The sequence below is a fragment of the Wyeomyia smithii genome, chromosome 1 (genome assembly GCF_029784165.1).
Source record: "Wyeomyia smithii strain HCP4-BCI-WySm-NY-G18 chromosome 1, ASM2978416v1, whole genome shotgun sequence".
NCBI lineage: Eukaryota > Metazoa > Arthropoda > Insecta > Diptera > Culicidae > Wyeomyia > Wyeomyia smithii.
Window position 1 is genome coordinate 198,193,686 of NC_073694.1, and position 23,247 is coordinate 198,216,932.

The 23,247-nt window shown below is 40.1% G+C and overlaps 1 protein-coding gene across 6 annotated transcripts in view; it reads right to left on the reverse strand.

Annotated features, from left to right (window-relative positions):
* Positions 1-389: 389 nt before the first annotated feature.
* Positions 390-23,247, reverse strand: part of LOC129721583 (leucine-rich repeat-containing protein 24) — a 399,477-nt gene continuing 376,619 nt past the window's right edge. For all 6 annotated transcript variants that reach the window (XM_055674341.1, XM_055674323.1, XM_055674333.1 and 3 more), the window contains 2 exons: positions 4,881-6,605; positions 390-4,799 (listed from right to left, as the gene is read on the reverse strand). In XM_055674341.1, the coding sequence (XP_055530316.1) occupies positions 3,757-4,799; positions 4,881-6,432 (2,595 nt within the window). In that variant the 5' untranslated portion in view covers positions 6,433-6,605 and the 3' untranslated portion in view covers positions 390-3,756. The remainder of the gene's footprint in view (positions 4,800-4,880; positions 6,606-23,247) is intronic.

Consider the following 23,247-nt stretch of genomic DNA (forward strand, 5'->3'; position numbering starts at 1 on the left):
TGTGCGAAATTCCGCGAAATATCGAGTTTCTCGAAATTGAACGAAATTTGTTGAAATATAAATATTTAAGTATATATTATAAATATTAAAGTTGATATTGTTTTTTTTTGTAATAATCTTCTAAACAACATTTGGAACCATTACCTTTCGATGTATTGTTACTAGAGGTGTTAATACGATTAGCTCCCACTCAAATCGGGCGATTTTTTTAAAGCCAGCTCCAGTTATGATTCGTTTAAAAGAATAATACTTACTTTTCGGGAGATTTGGTAACTGCTGCTACACGGTGCTACGGTGTTGACGTTTTCTCTATGTCCATATCCAGTTGCAGCAGAGTAATTCTAACATGCTAGTGATGTCATCAACCACAAGTATATCGTTCATTCAGCTATTTTTCAATTGATTTTTATTACTTCTGTCACCGATTTCATCTTTACAGCGAACTTTAAATGTTCGATTTTTCGCCTCCAAGGTTTTTTTTCTTTTTTGTTGTTGCGTGTATCTCTCTTTGTGTGTATGTGTGTGTGTGTCTGGCTGTGATTTGCTGCCATTATGTATGTTCTTTTGTTTTCGTTTTCTGGCTTCAATATTGTAAACTGTCACGCTATACATTCGTGAGAAGAGTAATCTTATAACTAAAAGGAAAACATATATATATTAACGCATATATTTGTCGATTTCATAAATCTCCGATAATCCGGCTTATAAGACTACAAGTACACTTGATCTTAACACGAAGGCCGCCTGCCGAACAGAACCTCCGACTCGACCTTTCCCGCTTCCTCCCTTCCTATCGTCGCCCTAACTTCTGTTCACAGACAGAATTTCGACTGCTTGTACGTGTAACTCTGAACTTATTTCCTCTGTATGTTTGTGTAATGAAATTAGGTCCGGCGGTAAACAGTGCCTCTCACCTTCTCATACGTGTAACTTAGCGTTTACGGATGCAATTCAAATACTTAAACTAAATAAGGCATGCAAGTGGAAAACCGAGTTGCACAAACAATGAAATAATTCTACTAATCGTTGCTCTCGTTTGTTTTGTATTTGTATTTGTTTTCTTTCCATTTCAGCTAGTTTTGTTTCCGCCTCGGTTGGTTCTGCGCTTAACCGTCTATTAAGCACGCTAGAGAGGCAGTAGTCGTGGGGCCAGCAGTTTGGCCTTCCGAAATGCTAAAACAGAAATTTCAACCGCCGTTCGTTCGCTGCGAAATGAGTTCAGTTTTTTTTTAAATTTTTGCACAAGTTGTGTATATAAAAAAGATTCACCTAGCCAACGTGTCCTTAAAACTTCAATCCTCTCGGCTTCGCCAGGCTCAGTTTCATTATCATAGTAATAATTTTAATTATATGCATACTATATACAATGCTTGAATCCTAACCCTCCTCTGCCCCCTTCGTTTATAATTTGTTTGTGTTTTTCATCCGACTTGATGGGCCGTTAAATTTTAGTTCGGTTCCTTCTCATTAAACTTTAAATTTGTTTTTTTTTTCTCAGTCGATTGGCACTCATGTTATTTCTTTGCTTCTCGTCGTTCGCGTTAATTACTTTGTATCTAGTTATTTCTCGCTCGCTCTTGATGACATTGACTCGGCTGGCTCGCTGTAAGTTTCTGTCCCGGAATCAGCACACTTTCTCCGCTCAAGCTGAAGGATCGTGATAACAGTGTGCACAGGAAACGCACAGCTCGGTACTCTGGAAGGTGCGTCAAGTTTTTTTTTTTACTATTTGATTGCTTAATGGATTTGAGAACTAATTCTGCAGCTGACGGGAACTTGCCTTTGCTTGCATTGATGCCTGGTTGGTTGTGTTTTTCTCAAGCACTCAAAGACAGGTCAAGCGGAAAGTGTATTCTGCTTATGTTAGTAAAAGGAATTTTTTTAGCATTAGAAAGGATCTGCGTTACAACAATAACAGCTGCGAGTTTTAAACTTGAGTGAAGCCTGAAATTCAAACTTGGGACTTTGAGTGTATTACAAAAATTTTCGTGGACTTCTGAATAAATCTTCTAAAAGATGGGCTTGTTTCACAGAACAGTGACAATACTCGGCAGAGCAAAAAGGTCCTTAGTTGAAATTAAATCGACTCTCCATGGGAGAAAATCATTATAGTACTTTTTTACACAAACGAAACGAACATTCGTTGAAAGTCCACTTTCTCCTTTGCTTCGTGAACTTTATATGGCCAACTTTTTATGGTGCATGACACCTTTCGTATTATGAAATTATATTGCAAATTATAGGGTCGTGTAGTGTAATTTTGTCTCAATGTAATTGTACGTAAAATGTCAAATATATTGTAGGCCCATCTGATGGTCCCATAAAAGAACCGAAACGTTGGAGCAGATAGAAATCAACGAAATTCATTAGACTGCAAACATAAATATCAATCCCTCGTATTGTAATGCAAAAAAAATGCTATTGAGTGTTTTAGTAGAATGGAATTAAAAATTGAAAATAGGCAATATTTCCATTTCATACTTCTATGAAAAATCGAATACCGCCTGATTAAGGCCATATTTCTGTTATAACTTATAACCATCATCAGTTTTTATGTTATGGTTATCGAATCGAAATTGAATCCGGATTTTGATACCAACTACTTGAAAAAATGTTCTCCTATCAAATTTACACTTCAGCAGCAAACATCGAAATTTTTACCTCCGAAAGGTTAATCTAATAGTGATTTAAAATTACCTCAATACGTAACGACTGGCACTGTAAACACGCCACAAACATCGCGAGTTACTCCACTGCGCGAAAAGGGAAAAGCCTATAATTACGGTCGAAATGCGCCAACCCGTGAAAGCACGCTGCCAGCCGACCAGAAGCAAATTTTTTTAACATATTCACCCCCCATCCTGCGCTACTAAGCGTCTTAACAGTTTAAAACGATAGGCCATTGCTAACCACCACCAACCGAAATGGCCGCACTTTTCCGCCGACAATTCCAATTGAAATCTTTGCCTAATTAATTCCGAGCGGATTATTTTTGTACCGTGTTGAACTTTATAGAGCAAAAAGGAAAACAAACAAAAAAAATCATACCCTGGTTATCTGTTTGTAGAAGAGTTTAAGCTAGAGTGTGATCCTTTTAATAGCTCGAGACAAGCACGAGCAAAATGAAATTAAGAAAGTTTCCGCTCTTTGTCGTATAATTTGGCGTACCCGAAAACTGAACATCCGTCCTCCAGCTTGTGGCTCACTATCATCATCAGTATCGCTTACACACTTGTCATTAATAAATAGCTATTATGTCCTTATCACTTCACCACAATTGCGCTGGCAATTATCCAAACTTTAGTAGCTTACAGTTTTATCAACATTAGTCTAGATTTAAACTTTTTTGATTCTCCTCCGCCTGCCTGCCATCGTCTGTCACTTTTTTATGTTAAATTTTCTTGTCATTTTCTTATAAAAGAAACAATAATACCTAGGCGTAATATATATATAGTAATAGGTAATAGTAATGCTATTTCATCGAGTTCATAAAGATTTCCTTATCGCTTCTATACATCAAATTTTATCATCATCATCATCACCACCAGCAAGTGTGGTGCCTTTTTCTTGCGCGCTATATAGTTTTTCTCACTTTTAAACTTCAATGTTTACGTTCAAATAGAGTACAAAAAATAATTATTACCTATTTTTCATCGAATATACTGTATCGAATTCAGTATGTATGTATATACTAACGTTTTGTTTTGTTTTGTTTTTGTAAACTACTCACGCGAATGCCGGTTTTTGCTCTTCGACCTAAACCTCAGTACCATCTTCGCCCTCTTCGGCGAACAGCGGACTGGTGCTGCTCGTGCTTACCAGGCCGCTGCCACTGGCTGTGGAAGTGTTCGGCATCATGACCGCTGTTCCGCTCGCTGCTATGCTCGGTGGCTTCTTCTTAGGCTTCGGTGGTGGTCGCGGTGGCACTTTACTTCTACTGGTACTGCTGGCGCCACTACTACTGGCAGCACCGTTGAGGCCCGTAGGGGTTCTGCCGTAGATCGACTCGAGCCCGACCGGCATTGGTGGCTTCACCGGTGGTGATTGTCCTTCTCCTCCTAGCTCCGGAATCGATTCGTAGTTGCTACCGGATGAACTATTGTGCACCGATGACGTTGCCGATTGGGAAGCCGTTTGACCACCGGGGGTCGCTGGAAGTGGTCGATTCTTCATGCTATACGTATTGTTGCTGGCGCTTACCCCTTGGCGCGAGCTTTTGTTTAGCTTGAGCGTCGAATTACCGGATGCCGTCGTTCGGAGACCCAGATTGTCGTAAACCGGCTCGGTTGCGGCCGGAAGTTCACCGATCGAAGTGGGACTTGTCGGTGGTAGCAGCTCTGCCGTTGTCGCCGTCGAATTGATCGACGGTGTCCAACTGGGTGTGCGAGGTTTGCGGGGAATGGTTACGTAGCCCTGTTTCATCACCACTTGCGGATAGATTAGGGGCGCCGGTGTGAAGGGCGAGTTCGAACGCTGTGCGGCAATCGCTATCGTTCGGCCTGTTTTCGGATGCTGCAGGGTACGGAAGCCCACCGGAACCTGGCCGCCTGCCATCGCGGGGCTGTGTTGGTAGATCGGACTCGAGAGAGGCGATTTGCCGTAGATTCGACCGTCGTGAATGTTCGACATCGAGCTCTGAATCGATGGTGACTGCGGGAAGCGGGTACTGGGGAAGGCTAGCAAATCCGGTGGTAGATTAGCCGTCCCATAACCACCGCTGCCATCGTCAACGTAAGCCGCTCGCGATCGCGGTGTGGTGTCCGACAAAGCCACCGAAACCGTTTCCTCATCCTGAGCAGCTGAGAAAAAAGCAAAGAAAAAAACGATAGAAACCAGATTTAGCTAGAGTACAATCACTCAAACTAGGTTAATAAACTCACCAAAACCAGTCTCCTCGAGCAGTGTCTTCTTCACCTCGTGACCCTCGTCGTAGTCCACTTTATCGTTCGCTTCGATGTCCGCCCGGCGTGGGGGTTTCTCCACTGGATTAACCTCCGTCAGGAGGCTCTTCTGCATCTCCATAATTACCGATCCCCCATCCAGCACGGATCCATCCGTGGATTTATCCATCTTCGAATTAACCAAACCATTTTCGCTGAGGGAAGAATTTTTCTTAAACTTCCGCGCCTTCCGGCAAACGCAGCACAGCACGATGATGGTCAGTATCAGAATGACAAGTATCGCTAGCACCACGAAAAGGACAATCCACAAAATATCGTTCGCTCGATTCGGTGTAAGCTTGGCCGGTTCCTTTTTCAAATCAAAGAACTGCTCACTTTCATCCGTTCCCCCATTGTTGGTGGCTTTACACACATAGGACCCGCGGTCCGACGATTTCAACCCAACAATCGTTAGCTCGGAAACCAAGATTTCGCTATTATCCCGCCCGGAAGTTCGTACCGCATAGGTGACGCTGAGACGTTTGTCATTCTTGGGAAACGGTCGCTTGTGAAACAGCCAGTCCACCTTCGGCAGCGGAAGACCGGTCACTTTGCAGGTGAAGGTGGCGTTTTCTCCCTCACTCGGATAAATGACGCGGTTCTCGATGATCTGGGGACGACAGGCGAACTCGTCCAGGTGGATATTATTCCACTCCTTACCGGCCAGATGCGGGGGCTGAGCGCAAGTCGTTGGCGACCGATACAGGCTGCGGCTTATCACAAATTCGCTAAAGTTACGCAGTGTGCAACTGCAATTCCACGGGTTGTTCGTCAACGATAAACTGGTCAGTTTCTCCAGATTAAGGAATGTTTCTTTACGCAGAATCTGCAGTCGGTTGAAGTCCAACTCGATCTGCGACAGGGCCGGAACGTTGTTGAAACTATGCTGTGCTATCCGATAGATCAGGTTGCTTTGTAGTTCAACTTTCGTGAGAAATTTCAAGTTTTGGAACAAATTGTTCTCTATTCGTTCGATTTGATTGTTGCTCAACGTTATAGCTCGGATCTTTTTCAGGTCGTCAAATAGGCCCGGATCAAGCCGTTTCAGTTTGTTCATCGAGAGGTCCAACTCGATTAGAATGGTCAGATTTCGGAAGGCATCGCGATGCAGACTTTCGACCGTACTGTTTTTGATGTACAGTTTGTGTAAGTTCTGCAGGCGAGCCTGCATTAGTTCCCGCGCTCTAATCTCTCCGATATAGTTGTGGGACAGATCTAGCACCTGCAGCTCCGAGCTCATATCGTTCGGCACTAGCTCCAGGTTCAGGTTGGCGCAATCCGCGCTCTTTTTGCCGCTTTTCCAGCCACATTTGCACTTATTACACTGCTGGGTGAAATCGGAATCTGCATATCCGCCTCCTGCTGTCAGCAGCAAGCACAGCAAACCACCGGCAAGCAGCATCCACCACAGTGACAGACTCCCTCCTACTGTTGTCGAGTGCCACCGCTTCCGTTTCCGTTGATGTCGTTGCTGTTGTCGCTGGGAGTCCATCGTCGCCGATGATAGCTCCGGAAGCGCTCCAGGATGCTGACGAAATGCGAAAATTATGAATCTTGTTCCGACGGTGCTAGCTACTGCACTGGCGACTGGCCAGCATTCACACGGTCCAGGGCTGCTGCGTGCTGCGTCGTGTGTGCGTTGTTATCGTTGTCGGGCGCTCTAATCTGCAAAAAAAAGGAGGAGATGAGAAAGGTAAATAAAATTTGCCGCTGGAGGTTGTGTTTCTTCGTTGCGATATTAAGATTGTTTGTTGAGGCGATAAGCACACAGTTGCGTCACTTTCATTTGCCAGTGGTTGGAAAGTTTACAGCAGTACAAATGAAGGCGCTCTGGTCACGATTTCTCTTGATAATTGTAAGAAAACTTGAATGTTTTACTGTCAGCAGAAGCTGATATTTCCGGTACGGATATTCACGGTAAAAATGTTACTGAGTGTCTAGAAAATTTCAATAATTGGATTCTCTGTTTCTTGTGTTTATTGAAATTCTTTCTTACATCATCTTTTCATTATTCTCCTCCCAGTTATTTTTCCTTACAATTTTGAATGGTTTTCAAACTTGTCCCACAATTTTATACAGCTTTCCAGAAACAGCAAATCGCCATCTTGGGTTTAGAAATGGTGTCGAACATCTTATTCCGAGCTCCGGACATCAACTTCAATATGACCGAAAGCTCGAAACACGCAAATACGCATATCTATCGATTTCATTCAACAAATTGCCAAAATGCACGAAAAATCTCGACATTCGCCACTATTTCGAATTTCAAAAGCACAAAACTTGGTAATAGTTTATGCGACACCTGTGAAAACACTATTTTATGTCTGCTGCGGTGAAGCAAAGTTTCACGAAAAATACCGATGAAAAAAACACAGGTAGGTTTAAACAGCGAGGTAACTGAAACTTTTAGACCACTCCTTCGCTGAAAGGTACAACCTGACATTTAGCAACATTAAGGAGGAGCATATTTTGATGACACCAATCAACAAACGTATCCAACAGCGCTTGTAAACGCTTGCAGTCAGCAAAAGATTCACCTACAAGCAGCAAAGTGATGTCATTTTCAAAAAAAAATGAACAACAGTGGTCCTAAATTGCTGCCATGAAGAACACCAGAAAAGTTGGTGAACTGGGACGTAAAACAGGGATCAATCTGCACACGAAGATCTTCATGGCACAAATATTAATTGAGCCATTCTGTTAACTTTCAACAAGCGTCAAGCCTTATAAGTTCTTGTGGTCAATACAGTCAAATGCTGCTTTTCAGTAGATTTGTACAAACGGATTGGCCAGGCATGAAACCATGTTGATCGGAGGAAGTATAGCACTTTGTCCGTGCAAGATTAAATTTGCTTACAACTATCTCAAATAAATTGCAAATGCAACAGCAAGATTTACAATACTCCTTTTATGGTCTTCACTTTTGAGAACAAGAAAAATCTACGGCTGCTTCCAAGTCGCCAAAAACTAAGCTTGCTCAAATAATCTATTAAAAATACGAGCACAGTGAGCAAAAACTGTAGTTGGTATGCCATCTGGAACAGGGCAGCATGACCGCTATAATTTTGTACTTGCGGCTAACATGTGAGGAGATGCACTAAATCGACAGGAACATCCGCTAAAGTGATATCAGCTTGTACATCAGATTATCGGCGAATCCAAAAACGAAACGAAATAAAACAATTATATTTTGAAGCACTTTTCGGCGATCCTGAGCTAAATTTGGGATCATTTTTTATTTTGGCCTTCTCTGACCTTTAGAAGCTCTTTTCGGCGATTCTGAGCTCAATTTTGGATCATTTTTTATTTTGGCCTTTTTTGACCCAAGGAAGCACTTTCAGCGACTCTGAGCTCAACTTGGGATCATTTTCTTTTTTGGCTTTAGGAAGCAATTTTCGGCGATTTTGAGCTCAATTTGGGATCATTTTCTATTTGGGCCTTTTCTGACCTTAAGAAGCACTTTTCGGCGATTTTGATCTTAATTTGGCATCATTTTCTTTTTTGGCTTTAGAAAGCACTTTTCGGCGATTTTGAGCTCAATTTGGGATCATTTTCTTTTTTGGCCTTTTCTGACCGTTAGAAGCACTTTTCGGCGGTTCTAAGCTCAATTTAGGATCATTTTTTATTTTGACCTTTTCTGGCCTTAGGAAGCATTTTTTGGCGATTCTGAGCTCAATTACGGAACATTTATTATTTTGGCCTTTTCTAACCTTTAGAAGCACAATTCGGCGATTTTGAGCTCAACTTGGGATCATTTTTTATTTTGGCCTTTTCTGGCCTTAGGAAGCACTTTTCGGTGACTCTGAGCTCAATTTGAAATCATTTTTTTTGGTCTTAGGAAGCACTTTTCGGCGAATTTGAGCTCAATTTAAGAAAATTTTCTATTTTGGCCTTTTCTGGCCTTAAAAACGTTTCGGCGAATCTGAGCTCAATTTGGGATCATTTTCTATTTTGCCCTTTTCTGGCCTTAGGAACTTTTCGGCGATTCTAAGCTCAATTTGGGATCATTGTCTTTCTTGGCCTTTTCTGGCCATAGATACCTTTAGCGATTTTGAGCTCAAATTGGATAGACCTTAGGAGGCACTTTTCAATGATTTTGTGCTCAATTTGGGATATTTTCTTATTTGGCCTTTTCTGACCTTAGGAAGCACTTTTCGGCGATTCTGAGCTCATTTAGGGATCATTTTCTATTTTGGCCTTTTCTGGCCTTTGAAAGCTTTTTTCGGCAATTCTGAGCTCAATTTGTGATCATTTTCTTTCTCAACCTTTTCTAACCTTAGGAACTTTCGGCGATTCTGTGCTCAATTTGGGATCATTTTCGGTTTTGGCCTTTTCTGACCTTTAGAAGTACTTTTCGACGATTCTGAGCTTAATTTGGGATCACTTTCTTTTATTGGCCTTTTCGGACTTCATTCAAAACTCAAATTAATGACTTTTGGTTCATGCAAAGTTGTGTAGAACTATGAAAAAAGTTAAAACACTTCCGATGCCTTTTTGATATTTACGATGGCTCTCCAATAGTTTGTTTCTCCAGAATCTGAATGATGCAGCAAATACGAAATATGGAGTCCGTAGACATCATAAAACATTATAGTATAGTATAGTGGAGATAGTTTTACGTAGAATTCAAGATTTCCGCTTGCAGCACATTCCTCCGGCGTACGAAGCGACTTAAATATATTTTGTTTTCGAGAACAATCGAAATGAATTTTCAAAGTCTATTGTAATTTAAAAAAAAATAGTACAGTTATACCTCGATATAAGGCAACCTCGATATAACGTAACTCGATATAACGTAACTTTTACCTCGATATAACGTAACTTTGAAAATGTATTGAAATTGAAAATAAATGATACAGCAACTGTTTTCGGGGTATAAATTGCTTCAAAAAAGAGTTTGTAGTAAGTTTTTTTAAATTTTATTCTCGCTTATTTTCCGTCGGTCTAGTTCCGCCACTATTGTGGCCAATCACCGACGCCCAGGGAGGCGACTCCACACCCAGGACCCTAACTCACGACCTGTTTATTAACGGACCAGCGCCAACGGCTTTACTTCCTCATGCGATAGAAGGCGTGATCCCAGAGATTTTTCGCCTCAGAAAATCTCCCGGTGTCGGCTAGGATTGAATCTAGACCAGTTGGGTTGGTTGTGAGTGGATCACGCCACCTCACAACCATCGACACCTATGTCGGCGGTGGGATTCGAACCCAGGCGTCGAGCTTGGTTGGCGGAGACGTTACCAACCACACTAGGCCCCCGCTGTCGATGTAGTAAGTTTAAAAATTATTGAAACTAATGCGGAAATTGTCCTGAATGGGCACAAAAAAGGTTTAAAAATACTAATAGGTGATGGAAAATAAGTTTTCACGCATCCTTCATTAACAATTCACAGTCTTTCATCAATTAAAAAAAAAATTTTTTTTGCATGTTGAAATTTTCTCTAAATGGGCATAAGAAAGGTTTAAAAATACTGATAGGTGATAGAAAATGGGTTTTCGCGCATATTTGAGCAACCATTAACATTCTTGCCTGAATTAAATTTTTTTTTGCTTCGATATAACGTAACTCGATATAATGTAACGAAAATAAAAATAAAGTTGCCTTATATCGAGGTATGACTGAATACTTTCATATTTTCCTAATTTTCTGTTCCAAAAATAAAACAGTAGGAGGGTGGTATTCGAAACACGACCGCATGTTTGACGTAGAATAAAGTTTCAACACTATCAGTTACGTTTTGGTGAGTGGTAGAAAAACATCAACTACTTCAATCGTATGATTTTGGGGCGCTAAAAAGTGCCATAAATGTTTCATAAAAGTGACACCGGCGGATTTGTTTAATTTTTCGTCATTTCGGATTGCTATTGCCTGATGACACGGAATAATTCCTAATATTTCCAGCTACTAAGTACTCCATAACAGCCGCCAGATAGACGAGTGATGATTTTAATATTGGTTTTAATTGTATAATTTTAATTTGGAACACGACTCATTTTTAAGAAGCTAAAAATGCTATTTCGGGGAGGTATTGATAATAACAAATGTTTTCAGAGCCAAAGCGGTCGCCTTCGGCAAAGTTGTAGGTAATAATTTTGTCTTTTAAAAAAAAATATACACACTAAAAAAAAATATTTTCTGAAAAAAGTTTAAAGAAAAGTCAAAAGTTAAAACTCAAAAAGATAATCTGAACAATGAAGACTGTCCGATCATGGAGAAAATATCATAACTATATTCTCATTCTATACTCTCAAAAATTTTTTTTCCGCTGGGTATATTTTTTTGGAAGGAAAAAAATATTATCTACAACTTTGCCAGAGACACTGTATTAATCAAACAAACCGTTTTGACTGTGAAAATATTTTTAACTCCCCATAGTACTCTATTGAAGTTTATTTTTTTTTTTTACAGCTAAAACGATTTGTTTGACTGTCTGTGATGCCAATGACTTTAGCAAAGTTGTAGATAATAACTTTGTTCTTCCAAAAAAACTACAAGTTCTGAGAAGTTTCACAAAAAATGTCCCAGTTTTATTGTTTTAAATGTAATTTTTGATTTGGCTGAAACTTTGCATAGACGTTTCTATAGGCGAAAGATGTCATTTTGTGCTATTGGTTTAATTTTTCGGGACACGACTCATTTTTGAGAAGCTATTGAAAAATGCTATTTTGGGAAGGTATTGATGATTACAAATATCTTTAAAGCCAAAATGGTTTGTTTAATCGGTGTGACGTCTTCGACAAAGTTGTAGATAATAGTTTTGTCTTTCCGAAAAAATAAAAACTTAAAAAATAATATCTATTTTCTGAAAAAAAGTTGAAAAAAAATTAATATCTAAAAAAACCCATAGAAAAATCAAGAAACAAAAAGTAATCAGCTTCAATTTGGTAGACTAGAAAATCTTAACGAAAATAAAACATATTCGTTAGCTGTACCGGCCGTGGTAAAAAATGAACATTACATAAGTAAAGTGAGAAAGTTTCTACGACACTCAGCAACGTTTTGGCAAGTGGTAGCAAAATATCAACTACTTTAATGATATATTTTTGGGGCGCTAAAAAGTGCCATTGGTGTTTCAGAATAGTGACACCGGAAAGTTTGTTTGTTTCATCGTCATTTCGGATTGCCATTCGCCTTGTTCTCTTGTTATTTCTTCACTATTCTTTACCAATTTTCCAATAGTGTATCTCAATCAATCGATTGTTTTAATTACAAGAACTCAATCGTAAAAGAATTTCTGATTGATTTATGCAGAAAAACCCGAGAATCTGTTGAGAAGTCACTGAAATACGAGTGCTCAAACCCTGACGTCTTTTCCATGGTTGCATTGCAGACCCTTAATTTGCGCCCCTAACTTGCAGAAAGACGTAGTCATTTCTATGCATTTTAGTAACTTAGGAAAAACATACTAGACTAACTAGAAAACTATAAAGCATAGTATATCAATCCCCATCCCCATGCCATTCATCCCCATGAAACTAGTGCTTTGATGTTTGAATACAAAAACAAGCCTCAGATTCTGTATACATGAGAATGAAACGAAAACTATTTTAAATTGTATGTTCTATTTCACAAGCTGTTGAAGAAATGGTTAAATTTTGTTACCTCATAATCACATCACATTCCGTGAATGAACCTCCTTTCTTGTGCATCAAATATTACTTACAACCTGCCAATGGTTCTTCGATTGCACGGAGCATTTATTTCGCGTTCAATCGTTCGGAACTTTATGGTCGTTTTGAAGTAGTCATCATATCTTCAAACAGGCCACGGCAACCGATACCTTTCCCGAAGGTACATTACTATCGAGATCGATGCTTTCTTTCTTTCTCTTTCTCTCTCCCGCGCGCACAGTACGATATTTTCTAATATCAGTGTAAAATAAGTCAATTTGCAGCGTTTATTGTTTCGTAGCGAAGACGGTCTTCTACTCCGCATCAGCGCTGGGCAACGACGACAACGCGCAATGTCATCATCATCAACATGACATCAACATCCTCGGTAGTAGTCGTCGTCCTTGTCATCACCGTCGTCGTAATACACGTAGGGGCGCAACCTGGGCTGCAGGGAAATTTGTGGCTTTCATGCTGTATCATGGTATGGCGTACGGGTACGTTCGTTCCATTTATTTCCCCCCGGATAGGTGCGCACTCACATTGCTCGGGCGAGAGACAGACTTTATCAGCTCCGAACCTGATGGTGTGCAGAACGATTCATGGGAAAAGTATACGCACCCGTCCGACACACACCGGTGCGCGACTCCGACAAAGTCTTTGTATCCAATAATGTTCCCTGTACTCCCGGTGTGCGGTGCAGAGTGGCACAGGTACAACACCCGCGCGCCCCTCTAGTTTGTTTTGTGTCAATCCCACATGAGTCCTCCACCCACTGAAATTACTGTTTGCTCCAACGGGCGTTTCCAAATAAGAGAAAAAAAATCAGTTTACCAAAACATAGATCGTCAATAAACTTTGTACTGGGTGAAGACACAGCCACTAGATAGAAAAAAAATTGATGTAAACCATTATCGTAAAAACAAATCTTTTGCCAAGAAAAGAGTGATTCCCGAGTATTGTTTTTCGTTTGTTGTTTTGTTTCGGATGATGGGTTAGAGGGAAGTCTCGTGAAGAATCCATTCCACTTCCATTGATTGGCAGCGTCGCCGTCGTCGTCGCGGTCGCACGCGTGGCGCCCCAGTGGGTGATGTTATGTTCCACCGCATCTGTGATCATACGGGACGGAACAACTAAAAAACCGAACCGTGTCGAAGCCACGTGCCCGCGGCGGATGCAGTTTGCTTTTCTCTTCTTGATTCCGTGATGAACAGGAAACAATCAAAAACATCGGAAAGCATTCAGGTTCAGGACACAGCGGGGTTGCTGCGTGAAAGTGAAACAATATTTGGTTTTCGGAATGAGCTCTTCGATGAGGGGGTGGAATTTCCGTTGTTCGTCCCACCAAAGAAGCTGATATATATTTGAGTTTTAAAATTGAATAATCGGTTTTTATTGTTTTTCTACCATAGAAATTCCCTGATGAAAGAAAAACTACAACGAAGTAACAAAGCTAACGAGTGAAAACAGCGGAGACTATCCACCTTCGCAAGAGTGCCAGGTTGAATTTTCCCGGGGCGAACTTTTTCTTCCAGGTTGTCGCTTCCAGTTCACAACACGGACGATGAGAAAAATCCTATTTACCTAATTATTTATGGTCCAGCAGAGTACCGCTGCTGCTACGCTGTACGCTCAGTACGAAAATAAACACTGACACAACCGCATGCGACTCCCATTTTCCACCGCCACCCCCATCGGTCTGGCCGTCGAGAGGACAAAGTCATTAAAAGTAGATCTTATCCGGCGGTGCAGTATATGTAATTTACAACCTGTTTACATTGGCGCACGGACGTCGCTTTTAATTATTTTGCCACTACTGGAATGCTAGCAGCTCAACAGCCAAGACAACCAACCCCGATGTACGTTGTTGAGATCACCGTTTCACATTCGCTAGAAGAGGGATCATTTGTCTAGAGTGTGTACTTGACTGCTGCGTCCTGGTAGCGGTCCTTATCGGACCTCTCTCGTACGTAGCTTAGAGCGAAGACCGAGGGTGAAAACCAAAAACAAAAAAAAATCAGTAAAGCAGATTCAATTGTCTATTCGGTGCAAATCACACATTCACACACACGTGATAGACGAATAAACAAACAAGTTGTTCTGGTGTGTGGAGATGCATTTTCAGACGGTTCAGGTAGCTCGGAAAACACACGTTTTTGTCAATGCCGGAACGACACAGACGACGGTTAAATTAAATATTTACACGGGTCATAAAAGAAGCTACCAGCGGACAACAGCAAACAATGGAGGGGATCACTGAGCTCTGGGGAAAAAGCCTTTTTACCGTACGTATAGTACATGTTGTGCACTGTAGTTCATCAGTAAAGTAACCGAAATCATCCAGAGCATTCCATAAACACTGCTTAGGACAGAACAACTTCCGAGAAGGGGTGGCTAATATGCACATCGGTACGGTAGGTCGTGTTTACGACTAGCAATATAAAAGGCTCGTTTTGTGGTTTTACTCACTGTCAATCATGGGGATTTAAACCTTAAATCGGCTACATGCAAATTCGTAATGATTTACATACTCTTTCACGGAGACACCATAACAAAAACCTCTCTTTTCACCGCAGTCGTGGAGATTTAGAAATGAACTCGGTCTCGGTATCACCGTTTAGCCCATACTTTACTTTTATATAGGTGTGTTGCAAATCGAAGTAGGTTTCACTCGGTCGATAAATATAGTGAATAATTTGACGACTACGCAATATATACCTCCGTGTGCCTTCGTAATGAGTTAACTTGGCGCGCAACTCTTTTCGATACGTCACTTACCATGGTGACAAAGCCCTATCTTTCCGTCGCAGTCGTGGAGATGCTGAGGTAAACTCGCTCTCCGACAACAACGACTATTACACGTCCTTCCTTACAACGTCCTTTCTTACCCTACCGATTGTGAAGACGTAGTCGGCACCATTATCGATCTACTCAAAGCGGTAGTTACTGAATTGTTGTACACTGAAGATGGCTAACTGATCCCAAGTAGCCAAATACGCGATTGCTTGTGCAACTTTACTAGCTCAGATCGATGACGGAAGAGCAACTACGAAATGTGCGGTCGTCAAGCTTAAGCGAATTGATGCTGACTGTTGAAATCTTATTGGAATTGGATGTGTATTGCGGCTGAGCAGTCTCAATAAAGTAGAACGACTCTGTTTTATACCGTCCGACGTTTCGTCACTGATCAAAGACATCTTCAGGAAAAACTGTGGGGATTTATTACCGATTAGCGGTTAGACTTGTAAGTTTGTTTGAAATAGCGATAAGTGAAAAATGATATCACAGAGCTTGTAAACATCACCATCGTAGAATGTACCTGAAATTGCCCCAATCAGTGTTGGTAAGTGAAAAACAAATCATTCTGACAAACAACAAACACGATACACTAAGGTCACTTTTCACGCGGGTTTTTTTTTTTTAAATTGGATTCCGGAATTTACGCGGTTTATTTCTCTCACGCGGATTCCGTAATTTCTTCAATCGGAGTCCAGAATTTATGCGGGTTTTTTTCTACGCGGATTTCGGAACTTACCACAGGCATTTAGACCATTCTAACTCAAGAAAAACTTTAATTTTTAGGGCTGGAGCTTAACGACCACACATTTCGTAGTTGCTCCTGAGCTAGTTAAGTTGCACGAAGAACCACGTATATGGCCACGTATATTTTTAGCTCAGTCTTGTAGCAGTCTCTTTTCAGGTTTAGTCACAGACAGACAAACATTTGATGCAACCTTCCCTTGTATACTCTTGAATAATATATATTTTTCCGATATTCCCTTGTTGAAATAAAGAGCTGATACTAGACACCTTGTTTCCCGTGGGAGAAACAACGATGGCCGTATGGCAGTGAAATATAAGCCGGCGACAGAAGAAAAAGGGTAGAGATGCAATTTTCCCCTCTTGATAACCTCACGTGATAGGGACAAAGACAAGAATTCAAAAGCTAGAAAAGAACAGGAAAATGGGATAGGAAAAGTGTATTGTTTCTTTGCCTGGTTTCAGTATTACAAGTTCTTAGCAAAGGCCTCAAAGGTGTGTAGTGAATTTTTTTATTCCACTGGGTGCGTGAAAATCTACGCGGGAAAAGAAAAACGATATTCTGATTTACGATGCAAGAGAGAGATGCCAGAGAGCCTCAGGTGGGCCCTGGGAATAAAAAACTCGCTATTAGCATTTGCAATTGAACTTACAGAAGTCGTGATTCCAAAGCGGTCGAAGTTCCACTTTTTTGAACGATGAAAATAATGCATAAAATTTTCCATATCGATTTTTTTATGCAAAATCGTCGAAATCAGGTGCTGCGCCTGAAGAAAAATATTTTTTTACAATCGACTTCTAGGAGTCCGAAAGTTATCGAGCCGGACGACTCCCCAGAAAAGTGGTTTCTAAAAAAATTTTTTTGAGGCAACACCAGATCTCGAAGCTTTATGCATTCCTAAGACATTTAGTTACGAAGAAATCGATTTCAACAATATGATGAACTATGTATTTTTCCAACAGTCAAAAAATTTTGACCGCTTTCAGACACGACTTCCCGAAGTCCGATTACGCCGAAATTTTCACAAATTTTCTCCATACAGATTCTCTACTCCAAATTTTCTCCAAATAAAGGGAAACGACCACATATTGCGCAAAGAAAAAAGTGCTCTTTCCCCAAGACAACGATCGCGCTCATTCCACTCGCGACACGACTGAAGGGAAGGAATTGTGCTTTGGATACACCCCAAATCGATATACATTGAAGGGGGCACCCATAAATTACGTAACGCTCATAGGAGGGAGGGGGGTATTCATGAACGTTATGATTTGTTACATAAGGTAAGATCAACGTTACGTAACACCAAAACTCTGGAGAGACTACAAAAACGAGCATTTTAATCAAGCGAATTTTTCTACAGCGTTACGTAATACTTTTGAAGGAGTAGATGTTGGCGTTACGTTTCGTTACATATGGGGACGTGGGAGTCCAAAAATTGTTTTTTTTTTGTTTGCGTTACGTTATTTATGGATGGCCTGAAACCCATATATAAAATTACGCTCTTTTTTCTTATCCAGAACTTGATTCGAGGTGAGCAACTCCATGCAATATAGGACCATTTTTTATAGTTTTTTATTTGCCATTTCCGATTTGACTGAAATCTTGCACATTTTTATGAGATAGAGATGCCATTTTGAGCTTTTAATTTTTTTTACAGTCATGATTTGTTTTTTTAGAAGAGCTTATGTATAAAAAGGTATCGAAGCTCACCAATGTATTTTCAGAGCCAGAACGGTTTGATCGGTATGACGTCTTCGGCAAAGTTGGAGATAGTATTTTTGTCTTTCCGAGAAAACATACACAATGAAAAAAATTTTTTTAGAAAAAATTTTAAAATGAAAACTAAAGTTTATTAACTAGAAAAGTCATTTTTTCTGAAACCCTTTTTTTGTGAAAACTACAATAGTTTTCGGAATACATTAGGGGGGGTGATGAGATGTATGGAAAAAATATGTCATCATCAAATCGACAACCGACCATGTATATTTTGTTTATTTGCCTAAGTTATCTGTGCAAAATTTCAGCTTAATCAGACATGATTTGGGGATACCTCCAAGTGCCTTAAACTTTGGCGTTTTGACCCTCGAAAATGGACATCCCTAATAAAAAATTATGTTTCAAATGCCTAATAAACAGTTGAATGATTTACATGTGGGTTGGTAAATCATTTTAATTAACTAGATTTTCTATAAGGAATGTCCATTTTCGAGGGTCAAAACATCAAAACTATGAACACTTTGAAGCACCCCAAAATCATGTCCGATTGAGCTGAAATTTTGCACAGACCATATTTTCGGGTCAATAAACAAAATGTATATGGTCGATTATAGAAATTTGACATAACCATTTACGTTGCCATCCAAATATACATACCGCGAAGGTCGGTGAGTTACACTGTGAGCTGTTGAAACCGAACGAAACTATCACTGCACAGTGGCACAGAACGATAATTTAGGTGGAGAAGGAGAGGTTCCTTTTCTAAGTAGGTCTACATTTAAACTGAAGTGAAAATTAGGGTGGTCCTAAAATTTTTGTTTGCGAAAAAATTTCATATTATTTTATGTGAAGAAAAAAATATCTTCTGGTTTCATTTACAAGAGCAATTCGTGTTTTTCACCTTATAAAAAATTGAGATAAGATGTTTCTTAAAATTGAATATAGTAAGTTTGGAGTTTACTCATTTTTTGTCAAAAAATTAAGGTTCTCACGGCTCAGTTTTTTTTTATTTAATAAAGCAACTGAACATATTCTTCGGCAAAGTTTAAAGATATCGACTTCAATTGATGCATTAAGTATTACGCGTAAAACGGCCACAATACGAGCGGAGGTATGAAGAAGTGATTCTACGACACCACTCGGCCTCATACTACCAAAGTCGTTAAAACCTGTATGTGCAAACGTTCCAATGGAGAGTCCTATCTCACCCGCCATATTCCCCAAACATTTCGTCGTCCGATTTCGATTGAATAACGAGAAAAAAAGAGTCGAGATTTTCCTTTCCTGTATCTAAACTTGAAGTTATATCAGAAACTGTTTGTTATAAATTTTTGATTTATGATGCATTGTATTGGCATTTGAAATTAGAATTTGGAGGTAACTTCTGATTCACGACTTCAAGCAGGGTGGCCAGCAGATTTCCAATTGCGAATTTCCGGTTTTTTCCCGGTTTTCCCGGTCAGAAATTTATGTTTTTTCCGGTTTTTAACCGCATCAATATACAGGGGATAGTCAAAATAAGTAGGATAGGCAAAATTTTGATGAAATTTGAAATGCTGTAGCTTTGCCAAATGTTATTCGATTTTAATAATTCGAACATCATTGAACTGGAAAACTTTTGAAGTTTAATTTTCTGACCTAGGTCACCGGATGTAGGAAATATTCTTGAGTTCCGGTAGGCATGTCAAACCTGCTAACTTTTGGATAGATTTGGTAATGGGTTACCTGATAAAAATGCTTATTTGCATCATTGGCATAGATGACAAAATCATTTCTGAAGCGAATGGTTCATCAAGATTCGGAATCGACCAAGAACTCATCGAGAAATGGCTATTTTTCATCCGGAAGTCCTCATCGTTTATGCACCAAATATAGCGTGTGACACCTCTATCTTCAGATTTTTTCATTAGGAATCTTTCAAAAGACATTTTTGAATACAGGCTTGAATATTGGCCACTTCCGGAATCACCTGGATGCCCCGAAGGAACTCGTAGTGAGGGAATTTACATTTCTGCATCAAAATACCATATGCGACACCTCTATCTTCAGAATTTTGCATCAAGAATAATCCAACAGACATATTTCTGAATACAAACTGCGTTGGCCACTACCGGAACAATCTAAATGCCCCGGAGGAACCCGGAAAGGAGACATTAACTTTTTTACATCAAATATAGCGTGTGACACTTTTATCTTCAGGTTTTTTTATCGGGCATACTCCAAAAAACATTTTTCTGAATGTAGGCTGCATTGGCCACTTTCGGAACAACCTGGATGAACCCGTAGTGAGAAAATACACATTTCTGCATCAAATTCATTTTATTCAAAAATGCAAATGCGACCAATTTTTGCGCGTTCCAGACTATAGAAGAACCCACAGATTTTTCGCCTCAGAAAATCTCCGGAGGATTGAATCTAGCTCAGTTTTTGTTGATTGTGAGTGGAGAACGTCACCACACAACCATAGTTAGGTTTTGCTTATTTCAAGTTAACATATAAAGCCTGATTAGCATCATTCTTAAATTCTCTGCCCTTCAAAATATTTTTTAGTAATTTGAAATTTTAACCTTCCCTGGGCTTTGTAGGTTTTGGTTGGCGATTTGTAACCTAATTCTTTTTAAAGAATATTTTCGCTTATGAATAATTCGGTACACAACTTTGAAACAAACTCAGACATAAATGACATTAGACGTTGATCCTGTAAAGTGGTGATAGTTTTGATGTTCGATCGCCACTCACTGTTGAAGCCCTAATCAGTGTGAATGAGAAGGAAGACAAATTAGAGAAAAACAATCGCAGCCAACTGTTAGTGTACAGAACAATTGGGACTAGCGCTAGGATCCTATTGACTCTAACGGCCGTCTCTCTTAGCCGAGATTCTAACATATGACGACTGGCTTGTTACTCCAGCATCTTATCCCGAGACCAACAATATGGTTCCTTGAGTCTTCCAGTGTTTGTGAGATGACAGAAAATATATGTTGAACTAATACGACAACCATCCAAGAACACTGTATATGGCGACAACGAGCCTATGATTAATACAAGCAGACGATTCCAAGATGTTTACCACTTGTTTGATTTCAACGTGTCAACAAAAACCTTCCATCGGCGTGCTCAAAGCAGAATGTGTTTTACATTAGATCATTAACACCATGTGTAGTCAGATGATTTCATACAATAATCAAAATAATACAACAGATCCCAAGCATGTAGTAAATGTAAATAATGTTTAAAATAAACATGACAAATTTCCCGGTTTAGTATTGAAATTCCCGGCTTTTTCCCGGTTTTCCCGGTTCGTTTTCTAATTCCCGGCTTTTTCCCGGTTTTCCAGGTTTTCCCGGTTCGCTGGCCACCCTGTTCAAGGGTAACTTTTGTTACATTGGATTTTAATGTTATCTCAATATGCAATCAAAATTTTCTAGACTGCAGTTTCTATTAGTATTTCTTCCAGAAATATTCATCGCAAATTTTAAAAACCCAAGACACGGTGCCTGACGAAAATCGAAACATCTTCTTCAAGTCATACCAGGAACAAATCTTTAGATAAGCACATTTTTATCATTTTGAAATCTACATGATTTGATATTGGAGGAAGGGGAAAGATGATTTCGTTACTTGAGCACTCACGTGCGAAGCAAAACCTGGAACATGTTGTATACATTTTCCGCTCTGTTACATCGTGTTTTTTTTTTTCTTCAGGCAAATCGATTGTAGGCGCTGAGCGCCGGGGGAAGGAAAATTGCTCTTCTTGACGTTAGAGTCAGCTGGGGATGATGGAAGTTTCCAGCGTGCTTCGAATTTCAGAAACGTACCATAATACTCTAACTGAAATTAGAATGGTAATCAGGGTGGAAAATCCCATCACCGTCATCAAGTTGACCACTGCATTCCGTATTATGTACCGATGATGTCCTTCGTGTGGTTTATGAATTGTAAAATTTTGTGACTTTCAACACAGTTTGGAAGGTGCGAAAAGGCAATAACCACGTTGTTAGGAATTTGAAAATTCTTTGCTCAGTCTAGACGGTTCAACGCCAAAAATGGAATACTTTCAACATCAATAACTCTTCAAAATTAAACTCGAAAACTCTTCAAACTTTAATGTCAGCTGCCTTGCTGTACCCGCACGCCACGAGAGGAGAGCAGACTGGCAAAAGCAAAACAAAAAAATCAAAATCCATACTAACCCAATTTGTTGCTCCCACTGGCAGGATTTCGGAAGTGGCCCGGCGAATCAACAGCCGGATTATTTAACACTAATTGGAAAATCGAATTGTGCCACTTTTCTGCTCGGTTTATTTTGAAGGTTGTGCTAAACCTGTCACTAGGTGGGGGCGAATCAACTAGAGGGGGCGGAAAGTGAGCGCTATAATGTCTTCATTCTTCGATAAATTTGCCGCTCAACTTCTGATGGGGATACAAAAGTTTGATCTATTTTTATTACCGCTGGAGCAGGACGAAGAATGAATGAATTTTGACTACTTTCCTGGTTGAGTGTTATGAAGTGTTAATTATCGTTCTGTTTTTTTTTCTCTTTATAGATTACCAGTTCATGAGAAAGTATCAGTATTGAGTGAAAGAGCTTTGCCTGGTAGTGAACATATTTCGGCATCATATCTGAGCGACAGATGAAATCCGGATATTTTCCGCTATGCTAAAAAAGCCGGTTGTAAGCTGGCTTACAATTCAATCTCCAGTCGGTGATCATAACTCGCATGTGATAGAGATGTGTGCTTCACATCCTAGCAACTTCAGTTACCTTATGAACATCGGACGAACACAAAAAGAAATTACAATTCTCATCATGGAATTGACAAATGGTACAATCCAATTGCTTATTGGTGGAAGATTTCGCAGGAAAAAAAAGAGATGGGAACAAATATGAGCCAACATAATTCAGATAGATCTGCGTTTCGTACCGTTTCGGTACTTCAACACCTGTCTGTAGGCAGGCTTTGTGCACGGAAATCCATTAACGGCCGTCAATGCCGTGGCGGGACAGGAAATTGGAAATTTTGTCGTCGCTCAACTTGTTTCCAATGTCACATCGCATTGCGAACCATCTTGTCACGGAAATCCCAACGCTTGTGTTACTCTAAAATGCTTTTCATCGAATACGTTTCCAATCGAGAGCCTCCGATCCACTTAGCGTTTTTTTATTTGAGGGGGCTCAACATGTCACATCGATATTGCAATTGCCAAAGCAAGCGATTGGTAAACCGACCGATAGGATTCCCCTTGGAAGGAGGATTAGCAAAAGGTTTCATTGTTGCACTTTTACTGGTCATCAAGAGCGCCGCTGGCGCAACCTTTTCTCGTACCGTCATAATATTGTCAACCGAACAGCTTCCGCAAAATGGACCGATACGTGGCTGAACTATAATGTGGAGTGACCGGAAGTGGGTGTAAAACGTGCCGATATTACAACACTAT